The 12,995-nt window shown below is 42.4% G+C and overlaps 1 protein-coding gene across 1 annotated transcript in view; it reads left to right on the top strand.

Annotated features, from left to right (window-relative positions):
- The first annotated feature begins 1,950 nt into the window (after positions 1–1,950).
- Dars2 (aspartyl-tRNA synthetase 2, mitochondrial) overlaps positions 1,951–12,995 on the top strand; it is a 29,883-nt gene continuing 18,838 nt past the window's right edge. Inside the window, exons 1-6 of the mRNA XM_051147682.1 lie at positions 1,951–2,609; positions 3,610–3,709; positions 7,470–7,536; positions 9,202–9,303; positions 9,686–9,781; positions 12,792–12,915. Of these exons, the coding sequence (XP_051003639.1) occupies positions 2,486–2,609; positions 3,610–3,709; positions 7,470–7,536; positions 9,202–9,303; positions 9,686–9,781; positions 12,792–12,915 (613 nt within the window). The 5' untranslated portion in view covers positions 1,951–2,485. The remainder of the gene's footprint in view (positions 2,610–3,609; positions 3,710–7,469; positions 7,537–9,201; positions 9,304–9,685; positions 9,782–12,791; positions 12,916–12,995) is intronic.

Below are 12,995 nucleotides of genomic sequence, written 5' to 3'. Positions count from 1 at the left end.
TATAGCTATTTTTAATAAACTGAGCCATACAAAGAACTGTTATGTTCTATAATAGTATACCATATAAGGATCAAGAAAGTTCCCAACCTGTAAATTTAAAAGTCTTATTTTGATACTTTAGTTCACAATTGTAATTTTATTATAAACTGTTCAAGATTTTTAAAAATGTACAAATTAATAACCAGTCACCTTACATATGATTGACTTCTTTAAGATTTCGGAAATATATTTGCAGAGGGAACAGGACAAGATGCATAGTCAAAACTGGTCCCCGTGGCAACCCCTCTCATCACCATTCTGATTGGGTCCTTAGTCCTATTCCTCCCAGTTATGCTTTATGCCCCCAGCATGATAAATTTCATTTCACTTTTTTTTCCAAGACCGCAATAATGCTATCAAATTTATGGTCCTGAGGGCACAATAGACAGAAGGCATAACATCAAAGATTTGATTAAGGTACAAAGACAAGGGGAGAATGTTGGGAACAAGCAAAAGAAACTTATTCTAGGTACTACCATTTGGTTTTCAGACTCCATTTAATCTTAGGGAAAAAACGGAGTTCAAGGCCCTAGGCCCTAAGGCAGCTGAGGATGTATAACTGAACAGCTCTGCTGTAAGGAGACAGTTGTCAAGAGTCCAGACATCTCAGGGGCAGCTTGTAAGGAGAATGTTTGTCAGAGTCCAGCCATCTCAGGGAAAACTTGTAAGAAAACAGTTATCTGAGTCCACACATCCCAAAGACAACTTCTCCATCTTACTGGCTGGGTCAAAGTAAGTTGACGTTGCCAGGCTCAGGAACCCACTCCTAGCCTGATTGATGGGAAGTCCCTTGATCAACCCCATATGTCAAAATATGATTGGACAATGCTACAGCCCAACCCGCTCCCCCTCGCTTTATGGTTTCATGCTTTAAATATGCTGAACAACGTCCCTTCAGGGTCCCAGTTCAGTTCCAGGGTCTGTTCTGGAGCCCTGATCGATCAGTAAAGAAGCGAGGAGCAGTTTGATTACAATACATTTTTGTCATCTGCATTGACCTGGTGTTTACGTCATGCTAGATTTAAGTGTACCCCACAACACAGTATGTACCCATCTAAATACACAAAAGCATTCCAAAGACAACAGCCACACAACAGAGCTCAACGCAGTACGTGGCCAGTACATGACCCTAACAAACCCTCTTACCAAATATATGTCGTAATGACGCTGTCGCCCATTCCGGATTCAGGAATCATTCTTCAAGTCTGGCTCCAAGACTACGACGAGGCAAAGGGTTTTTTAGAAGGGGGAGGGAGGAAGGGAGGGAGGGAGAAGGGGAGAGGGGGAGAGAGGGAGAGAGAGAGAGAGAGAGAGAGAGAGAGAGAGAGAGAGAGAGAGAGAGAGAGAGAGAGAGAGAGAGAGAGAAATCGGCCAAATTGATTGCTAAGAGAGAAGTGAAGTTCAGAAGAGACGTCAGGGGCCCAGCGAGAGAACCTAGGCTCCCTCAGATAGAGGCAACGCCTGAAACTGCAGCTTGGGAGAAACAGTTCCGCTTCCCTAGCGGCACGGCTCTGCGACCTTTCACTCCACAGAAGCTGGCGTCTGCCCACGGAAGACAAGGCGTCCCCAAAGCCCCTTCTCCGGCGCTCTCCTGTGATCAAAGGTAAACCTGAAACCTCCGTTCGGGAACGCGCAACTTCATAGACACTACGCCTTCCACAGTTTAAAATCATTTCCCGACGTGCCCTGCGGCTGCGGAAAGCCTCTCCTGTGGCCCGCCGAATTCACGGAAATTAGCAACTGAAGCCGCCATTTTAACTGAGGGCAAGGCTTCGTGACTAATCATTAGCCTCAAGTTTCCAGTTGCGCCGTGTTGCTCTTCCGTTTTACAACCGGCCCGAAGCTTTCTCGACTATTTCCGCCCACAATAAGCATGGCGGAGGTCGACCTAGCGCTGATTGGCCGAATACCTTACGTAATCTTTGGCGCTCGCAGGGCGTCAGAGAAACTGGCTTCTGAACGTGATTTGTGTCTGGATTCGAACCTAGAAGCAACTTCGATTTGCTCGCCTTCGCCTTTCAGAAAAATTCAAGCTGGGCCGACAGGTTTGGGAGATTTGAATCGCGAGGCTGTACATCCATATGACTCTGTGTATGGCCTAGTCACCTTCGAGAAAACGTGGCTGGTCTTTCCGCTGGGGTCGCGTTCGCGCAGCTGTTTAGGTTCTTTGGTGTCTTCGGGCCGCAGTCTTGTTTAATTCAAGTTGGAACTGATGCACTGAAGGAAGCAAAAGTTTTGCCCTACCCACTCACCCAAGGGCCCTAGAGACCCCGCAGATTAATTTACGTTGTAGATACTTGGATGCTCTGCGGAGGAGGGTCTGGATGCATTTGAGTGGGAACTAGAATTTAAAAGGTTCCCTGGAATTCCGGAAACGGAGTTTTGAGCAGCACCACACCCGCAGCGTGGGATCCGTGATTGTCTCTCGCGATCCTGGGACTTAAACATGTATCTTGGTTCTTGGTTAAATCGTCTGTGCAGGGGTTTATCCAGACCCATCGGAAAGACCACCCAGCCAATCTGGGGTTCTTTCTCCAGAAGTCTCACGTCGAGTTCACAAAGAATTCCAGGTGAAAGCAGCGGCGAGCTTCTTCCTGCTTTTGACAGCGTGTTTCCCCAATCTTCACTGCATTTTAATAGATCATTCGTTTTCTCTATTTATTTACTTGTTTATTTAATGTGCATTGGTGTTTTGCCAGCACACATGTTTGTGTGAGAGTGTCAGATCTCGTGGAACTGGAGTTAACAGTTCTGAGCTGTCATGCGGTGCTGAGAATTGAACCTGGGTCTAGCTGCCAGTGTTCTTTAACCCCTGAACCCATCTCTTCAGCGTCCATTCATTTTCTTGATAACTTATAATCAAGTTTTTTCCCCTTAATTATAAAAACAAAGATAGATAGCACAGTCTGTGTTTAGTTGGTACTATTAATAGAAAAACTAAAAGAAAGATCTTTTTCACGCTTATTTTTTATTGATGTACATATGATTATTATAAACTAGATTTGTACTAAAGCTAAATAGTAACGGCACTATCAAACAGGTAATTCCAAGATCATATTTCACTTAGCAAAGAAAAATGTATTCTGGGTCCGTGCAAGTGCTACATCTTGTAAAAGTTTAGGTTTCTAAACAGAATGCATAGTTTTACTTTGGGGCAGTTATTTCCTCGGGCTTTGCCACTTGCAGGTAAACACAATAAGGAAATTGTATGATGTAGGCCAGCAAGATGGTTCGGTGGGTTCGGGCACTTGCTGCCAAGCCTGAGGACCAGAGTTCATTCCCAAGACCCACATTGTACATGGAAGAAGAGAACAGAATCCAACAAGTTATCCTCTGACCTCCACAGATACACCATGGCACATGGCTCCTCACATGTGTGGGTATACACAGACACAAATGTAATTTAAAGTTTTTGTTAACTTCACCCTTTGACCTGGAACAGCTAATATACCATGAATGGAGAATATTTTTAAACAGGCTACAAATATTCTTACTGCTATATTTTAAATTGTTTTTCTTTTCTGTTTGTTTTGTTTTTTTGGTGTGTGTGTGTGTGTGTGTGTTTTAAAGAATTCAGTAGCTTCGTTGCTCGAACCAACACCTGCGGAGAATTGCGTTCTTCCCACTTGGGCCAGGAGGTCACCCTGTGTGGATGGATCCAGTACCGAAGGTAAACTGAAGCAAATGGAGATTGTTTTCCCAAACAATTCCAACCTTTACTAATTGTATCCAGTCAGAGAATCGCATTTTGCCACTTCTGTAGTTTCTCAGAATCCACTGCGTGTTTTGCTTTGGAAAATTCTGATAGTGTCACTCTCAGTACCAATGTCATCTGTTAAAGGGTGCAGTGATGAACCCTGGTCCACCAGAAGACTGAAATAATCTTGAGCTAGCTTTTAGTCAGTAGGCGCTGGGAATAGAGCAGACGCTGGGAGCCAGTGTGGAGCAGCAGTAGCACGGGAGAAAGGAAAAGCTCCTTAGGTTTGAAACCCATATTTTGTTGTCTATCTCTTACGTTCCAAAGCACATTAGAGCATTAACTCATATGAAAGAAGTCCAAAATGTAGGTAGATATTTGTCAGATAAAAGAAGTTACCTTAGCTCTTGGAGGGTTCAGCATGCTTCACTACAGACATTCATTAACTGTGCTGGCAAGACCTGCTTGATTATACCAGTGTCAACACTATGCCGAGTGACAGTGTAGACTCTTACAGTTTTGCCATAGTAACATTTTTTTTTTCTAAGACAGGCTTTCTCTGTGTAGCCTTGGCTCTTGTGGATTTGCTTTGTAGCCCAGGCTGGCCTTGAACTCACAGAGATCCTCCTGCCTCTGCCTCCCAGAGTGCTGAGATTACAGGCAAGTGCTATGCTCTGGCTGCCATAGTAACTTTTTTTTTTCTTTTTGGAGACAGGGTCTCTCTGTGTAGCCTTGGCTGTCCTGGATTCACTTTGTAGAGCAGGCTGGCCTTGAACTCACAGCCATCTGCCAGCCTCTACCTCCCTAGTGCTGGGATTAAAGGCATGCTCCACCATGCCTGGCTCATAGTAACATTCTTTTTTTTTTTTTTTAAGATTTATTTCTTTTTATTATTATGTATACAGTGCTCCGTCTGCATGTACATCAGGCCAGATCATATTATAGATGGTTGTGAGCCACCATGTGGTTGCTGGGACTTGAACTCAGGACCTCTAGAAGAGCAGCCAGTGTGCTTAACCTCTGAGCCATCTCTCCAGCCCCCATAGTAACATTCTTAAAGCAATTTTTTTTAAACTGTAGTCATTCCCTTGATGTCTGCAATATCACCCTTGCAGAGTCACATATACGTGGACAAAGGAATACCTCTGTGCTTTCCAAAAGACCTAGAGAACATACATTGGCTGTCTCTTCTCTCTTCCCTCATTTTTACTGTATGTGTAAGGGTATCTTGCCTGTATGTATGTCTGGGCATGTGCACGCCTGGTGCCCATGGACACCAGAAAAGGGGTCTCGATCCAGAAGCTAGGGTTACAGACAGTTGTGAGCTGCTGTCCCGATGCTGAGAATCTAACCTAGGTCACTCTTAACCTCTGAGCCACCTCACCAGCTCCTGTTTTCTCTTTCTCAATACACCGCTTGAAATAAAGAAGAAAAATGTATATTATCTCTTTCAACCTATGGAGAAAAAAATAGGCAATCAAATGTTTCTAATTCTCTAAAATATTATCTTTGGATTTTACTATGTAAAAGAAAAGTTTACAAAGTTAATAAAATTTCCTTGTGAGGACTTACGACAATAGAAAAGGCTTTATTTTCTTAAATAATAAAAACTTGCTGTTAGAATCTATTCCGTTTTCGTGATTACAGACATTTAGAAAAGGATAGGTAAATAAGAATAAAATAAGTGCTTGCTCCCATTCAGCCCAATACAGTGTTTGGCTCTTTTTATGATAAGCTGGTTAATGTAACTCACTGGCTTGGGCTGAAAGCTAGCAACAGAAATTCCCTGTGCTTTAGACACTTCCTCCACAGGTCTCCACGAGTTCCTGAACAGCAGTGTGAGCTCTGGAATGGGGTTTGGTGTTCTTGAAGCTTTCACATCTTAATCAAGCACCTCTCACTAAAGGAGGCACCGTAAATGCTGTCTTCCCCTTTGCTATCCCAGGCCACCAACAGTCTTTTGGTTTTGTTGTTGTTTTGTTTTGAGACAAAGTCCTACAGTATAGCTGGCTGGCCGGGAACTCACTATGTAGACCAGGCTGGTCTGGACCCCCACAGAAGTTCACCTGCCTCTGCCTCCTGAGTGCTGGGATTAAAGCCATGTGCCTCTATCTCTGGTTATCAGCAATTTAACTGTTAGTTATTGTATAGAATTAAAACGATACTCTCAAGTTGACCGAAACTGTTGTGCCCAGATTCCTTCTTGGAACATTAGCTCCCTCAGAGAAAAGACTCCATAGCCGACTGCTATCAAGAATAGTGACCCCAATGCAGTGTACCTGCTGTTCTTTGCAGCAAAAGTCAAATCAGGCAGCCCTAACTGTCATAATTTGTATAATATTGCATGCACACAGGGTATAGTTAAAGCTGATTCCAGATCATGTATTATAAGCAAAATCCCGAGATTTATTTGAGTTTAGCACATTGAGTCCCTGTAAGATGTTGGACCAAAGTAAGAAGAAAGACATCAGAAAGAAATAAAACACTTCTGCAGAACCCATCAATCCCCATGACTGTTTCATAGCCTTAGACGACAAAATCCATAGTCCCTGTGTCCTTATATGGGAGTCTGTTCTCAGGGTAGCGGATGATCAAGCATGTTTTCAGGGGCTGAAGAGATGGCGCGGGAGTTAAGGACGAATACTGCTCTTGCAGAGGACACAGTACCCACATTAGGCTGACGGCTGCCTGAAACGCCAGCTCTGGGGAGATCTCATGCCGCTGGCCTTCCAGAAAGCCTGCACTCACATGCACATATCCACACACAGACACATAATTGAGATTAGAATGAATCTTTAAAAATCAATAGTTTTCACGCTTTTCTTTGTCATGATTTTATCTTCTGGTTTAATAGAAACCATCGCTGCTTTCTCAACCCACCATGGTGGCAAAAGAGCCTGGTGCCAGGTCTGAGAGTCTCCTTGAAGAATTTTTCAACAAACAAGTGATTGCATGCATGCCTGACACTTCAAAACAGATGCTTGCAGCAGCCACATTCGAAAACTTTAAATCTAGCTAGGAATGGTGGTGCACGCCTTTAATCCCAACACTGGAGTGGCTGAGGCAAACAGATCTCTGTGAGTGAGGCCTGGATTCCAGGCCAGCTACAGCTACATAGTGAGACCTTGTCTCAAAAAAAAAAAAAAAAAAAAAAAAAAAGATTTAAATCTACTTTGTCATTAGTAAACAACATATAGCAAATTAGTAGCTATATGAATAATTAAAAGAAATTCAAGTTGAAAAAAAAACAGTTTGGCTAGGTATGGGATTGTGTACCCGTAATCTCAGCTACATAAGAAACTGAACAATGGGCTAGAGAGAGGGCTCAGCGAGTAAGAGCACTGGCTGCTCTTCCAGAGGTCCTGAGTTCAATTCCCAGCAACCACATGGTGGCTCATAACCATTTATAGTGAGATCTGGTGCCCTCTTCTGGTGTGCAGGCATATATAAAAGCAGAACATATATATATATGTAATAAATCTTTTTTTAAAAAACAAAACAAAACAAAAACAAAGATGAACAAGAAGATATCAAGTTCATGGACAACCTGAGCAACAAAGCCAGATTGTCTCAAGCGGGGAGGGAGCATAAAATAATTGCATGAATATAGCTTATGGAAATAATCATAAAAATGGGAAAATTCAGTGGATTATGTTTTTATTACAGGTTTTGTCTTTAAATTTTTAGCTGAGAGACTTTATCATAAAATATTCTTCCTTTTTCCATTATCCAGGCAAAACACCTTCTTAGTCCTAAGAGATTGCCACGGTCTTGTTCAAATTATCATTCCCCAGGATGAGGTAATACAAGGTTTCCTACCGTTATCTAAAAGCTTCTGTGATAAGATGTAGTCTAAGCTAAGTAGTTTGATCAATGTGTTCGAAGTTTTAATTTCAGGAGTTAATTGTTAATAAAAACTGAAAACTATTATATACAACATTAAGACATGATAAGCTGAGGAACTAGAGAGGTGGTTCATCTGCTAAAAGTGCTTGCTGCTCTTGTTAAGGACCAAGGTTGAAGTCCCAGCCCTCACATGGCAGGTCAGAGCCATCTGTAACTCTAGTTCCAGCGAATCTAGTGTTCTCACAGCTCCCAGGGGTGCCAGTCATGGATGTGTTGCACCCACATACATGCAGGCAAACAGCTAATACCATAGACACAGGGCTAATTTCTCTAATATGTCAAAAACAAAACTACGCAAAAAAGAGGTGGGGGCCAGAAAGTATAAAGGTGCCTGCCACCAAGCCTAACAACCTGAGTTCAAATCCCATATGGTAGAAGAAAACCAACTCCCACAAGTTGGTTTCTGGTACATGGGTTCCATGGTACACTAATGTGAGTGTCTGTGTGCATACACACACCCAAAGTAAATGTAACAAATAAATTAGCTAGCCAAAAAAAAAAAAAAAAATCAATAAGGGAACCAGAATGTGAAGATGAGATTTATAGAAAAAAAAAAAAAAAAAACATAGCCTAAAAATAATTTTCAAAGAAAATATAAGGCAGACATGAAAGCATGCACCTCCAATCTCCTCAGTGCGAAACAAATGCAAGAATATCAGGAATTCAGGGCCAGCCTGGGCTACATTAGAGCCTATCTAAAGTACATAGAGAGATCTGTATGCACATAGGTACACATGTACACATGAAAGTATGCCAAAGGTATAGATGTGATTAGGGCTGTGGAGGTGGCCCAGTGGGTAAAGGTTCTTGCCACCAAGATGACAGCCTGACATTGATCCCTTGGACCCCTGTGGTAGAAGGACAGAGTCAACTCCCACAAGCTGCCTTTTGACCTCCACGTACAGGCTATAGCATACACATGGATATGCATGCACGCACGCGCGCGCACACACACACACACACACACACACACACACACACACACACACCAAATAAAGCCAGCCTGACAACTTAGAATCTGTCTCAAAATAAAAGGTAGCTGGCAAGCTGGGCATAGTGGTGCATGCCTTTAATCCCAGCATTTAGACTAAATCAGGTGGATCTGAGTTCAAGGCCAGACTGACTGGTCTCCCTAGTGAGCTCCAGGGACAGCCAGAGCTACATAGTGAAACCCTGTCTCAAAATAAATAAATAGTTATGAAGGTAGGTAGGGAGATGGATAAGAAATAACAGGTGGGCATGGTAGTGCATACCTACAATCCCGGTATTTGGGAAGCTGAGTCAGGAAGGCTGAGAGTTCAAGGCCAGTGTGGACTGTATAGACTGTATAGTGAGACCCTGTCAATAGAAAGGAGGGAGGGGAGATTCTTGATGGGCTTACTCATGGTCTTACACGGAGCCAGAGGCGCAATGGGATTTACCAAATCTTATAATAACATCGAGACAGCTCCAATAGTACAGCAAGTAAGCTTTGAATATTGTTTTTCTAAACTACAGACTTACTGAAGATTTCTGTACATTTATCCTTGGAACTGCCCTCACCTCCCTTTATTTTTCAGTCTGCTGCATCTGTAAGGAAGATTTTATGTGAAGCCCCTGTGGAATCTGTGGTGAAAGTATCTGGGACAGTGATCTCCCGACCTCCAGGACAAGAGAACCCAGTTAGTCTAGGAAATGGAAAGGCTGGCTTTGTGCATCTCGGTATCTGCATACATTAACAACATAGATTGATTCCCTTGTGGACACTTAGCATTAAAGCTCCTCGTCTACAAATGAACACACAGATGCCAACACACCCGTCTAAGTGTGCACAAAAAGACATCTGTTGACCTTGATGATGACATAATATTTGCTGACATGTGCTGCAGATATAATATGTAAAAAAATGCTTATTATTTATAATCTACACTGTAGCTTGACCCATTTTACATATGCATACAAATGCATGTGCAATAAACAAATTGCATGTGTCCTAAAAAAATTACTTTCTAAATAAGTTTTTTTTGTTTTTTTTTTTTTGTTGTTGTTGTTGTTTTTTTAAAGAAAATGCCAACAGGTGAGATTGAAATCAAAGTTAAAACAGCTGAGCTCCTGAATGCCTGCAAGAAGCTTCCCTTTGAAATGAAAGACTTTGTGAAGGTGAGGGCATCTCATTAATAAAATCCAGTAGCTAGAAAGCAATCTGAAAGTATCAGAATTTTTAAAAAGAAAGTTTACCTTATATAAAATGAGTATTTTTAGCCAGGCATTGTAGCACACGCCTTTAATACCAGCACTCAGGAGGCAGAAGCAGGCAGATCACTGTGAATTCGAGGCCAGCCTGGTCTACAAAAGGAGTCCAAGACAGCCAAGGTTACACAGAGAGACCCTGTCTCGAAAAACAAAAACAAAAATAAAATGAGTATTTTATTATCAGTTATTCTACACTACTGAGAGTTTACTATGTTCTTGGGGTGCAGACAGGCTGAAATGTGATGGCGCACGCCTGTAATCCCAGCACTTGGGAGGCAGAGGCAGATGGATTGCTGAGTGTTCGAAGCCAGCCTGGTCTACAAAGCAAGTCCAGGACAGCCAAGGCTACACAGAGAAACCCTGTCTCGAAAAACCAAAAAAAAAAAAAAAAAAAAAGACTTTAAGTATTCTATTGTTCAAGTTTTTCCACTGCTACTGTTTAAAGTATTGAAAGGGGGCTGGAGAGATAACTCAGAGGTTCTTCCAAAGGTCCTGAGTTCAATTCCCAGCAACCACATGGTGGCTCACAGCCATCTATAATGAGATCTGGTGCCCTCTTCTAGTGTGCAGGTGTACATGTAAGCAGAACACTGTATAGATAATAAATACATCCTTAAGAAAAAGAAAATGTTGAAATTTGTATCTAATTTGAAAATGACAAAGTTGCATAGGGGAATCTTTTTTTTTCTATTAAGTTGAAAACTTGTAACAGTAATAAAATGTGTGCTTAGAGCAATTCCTAAGTCACCAACCATACAATACAGATTTAGAATGATGTTTGCCCAAAGTCATAGAGGAAGCCAGCACTGATTAAGTATACCACATTTAAAAATAAATAAAAGAAAAAATGTATGTCCAGATAATTTTTAATTTTGTCACAGTTATATGCTTGTATATACCTAATTTTGTTTGTTTGTTTTGTTTTGTCTTTTCAAGATAGAGTATCATTGTGTAGCTCTCTCTGTCCTAGAATTCACTCCATTTATTTATACAGTATTCTGCCTGCATGTACACCTGCAGCCAGAAGAGGGCACCAGATCTCATTATGGATGGCTGTGAGCCACCACCTGGTTTCTGAGAATTGAACTCAGGACCTTTGGAAGAACAACCAGTGCTCGTAACCTATGAGCCATCTCTCCAACCCTAGAATTCACTCTGTAGACCAGGCTGGCCTCGAATTCACAGAGATCTGCCTGCCTCTGCCTCCCGAGTGCTGGGATTAAAAGCGTGTTCCACTATGCCCAGCGTATATACCTAATTTTTAACCCAATCTATGAACATGTTTGTGTGTGTGTGTGTGTGTGTGTGTGTGTGTGTGTGTGTGTGTGTGTGTGTGTGTGTATATAGGTATGCATGTGGGAGCTAGAGGAAAGCCTTGAGTGTGATTCCTCAGGCACTGTCCACCTCCTGTTGGAGACAAGGCCTCTCACTGTCCTCAGTCTGACCGAGTAGAACAGGCTAGGTGGCCAGCAAGCCCCAGGGATCTACCTAACTTCACCTACCTGGTTCTAAAACCACAGCTGTGCATTACCCCTGCCCCCAGCTTTTTGCCTGGGTCCAGAACATTGACCTCAGGTGCTCGTGCTCACAGGACAAACACTTTACCAACTATGATGGTTGGTTTGAAGTCAACCTGGCACAACCTAGAATCACATGGGAGAGGGTCTCTGTGAGGGGCTGTCTGGATTAGGTTGGGCTGTGAGCATGCTTTCAGGGAATTTTTTATGGGGGGGATCGGTGTTTGGTTTTGGTTTTTCCGGACAGGGTCTCTCTATGTAACCTTGGTTGTCCTGGAACTTCCTCTGTTGACCAGACTGGCCTCACAGAGACCCGCCTACCCCTGCCTTCCAAGAGCTAGGATTAAAGGTGTGCACCACCACCACCCAGTGAGGGGAGTTTTCTTAATTGAATTAGTTGATGAGGGAAAAGGAGCCATGACTGTAGGTGGCAGCATTTTCTGGCCTGGGCCCTGGACTGAATGAAGGGGTAAGCTAAGCACTGGTATTAATTCCTTGCACTCTGCTCTTGTCTGTGGGTGTGATGTGACCAGCTGCTTTAAGTTCCCACTGCCTTGGCTTTCCTGCAGTGGTGGCCTGTAACCTACAATAGGGAGCCAAATTAACCCTTTCTCCCTTAAGTTGCTTTTTTCATGGTATTTTATTATAGCAACAGAAAGTGGAATGAAACACCAACTGAGTGATTCCCCAGCCCTATTAAGAGATTTTTACTTATATCATCACTAAGTCTTTATTTATTTATTTTTTGGTTTTTCGAGACAGGGTTTCTCTGTGAAACCTTGGCTGTCCTGGACTTGCTTTGTAGACCAGGCTGGCCTCGAACTCACATCAATCCGCCTTCCTCTGCCTCCCAAGTTCATTGATTGAAAAAAAAAAAAAGATTGCAAAGTTGATCTTACTATGGAAAAGAAAATTAATTTCCTTAGGTAAACATTCAGAAAAAGAAGTTATAGGCATTTGTTACTATTTCTATTTCTGGTATAAAATAATTGAGCTACCCACATTAAAGGGCCTTTTTCCTTAAGTTCTCAGAACAAAGATGAACACAAAGATTTACAGCTTTGAAAATAAACAACACTGAGCTGGAGAGATGGCTCAATGGCTAAGAATCTGCCCTGCTCTTACGAAGGACCTGAGTTTGGTTCCCAGCAATTACCTGTAACTCCAGTTCCCAGGATGCCTCTTGCTCCAAGGGTGCTTAGAGTCACTCTCTCTCTCTCTCTCTCTCTCTCTCTCTCTCTCTCTCTCTTTCTCTCTCTCTCTCTCTCACTCTCACTCACTCTCACACACACACCCCTACACATACCCCATTAATAGATAAACGTAAGTTTAAAAAATTAAAGATAACTACCTTTTTAATGTTCAAAACTATTTAAGCATAAAAATCTTTATTTGTGTAGAAAACAGAGGCACTTCGTTTGCAGTATCGGTATTTAGATCTGCGAAGCTTCCAAATGCAATACAACCTGCGGCTGAGGTCGAAGATGGTCATGAAAATGCGGGAGTATCTCTGTAACCTGCATGGTAAGGAAGCCTGAGTATCCATTCTGTTTTATTGTATACTCTCGTCATCGTTGGGTCACGTGTTCCCAAAACCTGTAATC

This window comes from Acomys russatus, chromosome 6 (assembly GCF_903995435.1).
Source record: "Acomys russatus chromosome 6, mAcoRus1.1, whole genome shotgun sequence".
In the NCBI taxonomy this organism is placed as follows: Eukaryota; Metazoa; Chordata; class Mammalia; order Rodentia; family Muridae; genus Acomys; species Acomys russatus.
The sequence above is the reverse complement of the archived record's forward strand: the minus strand, read 5'-3'. Positions and strand labels throughout refer to the sequence as shown.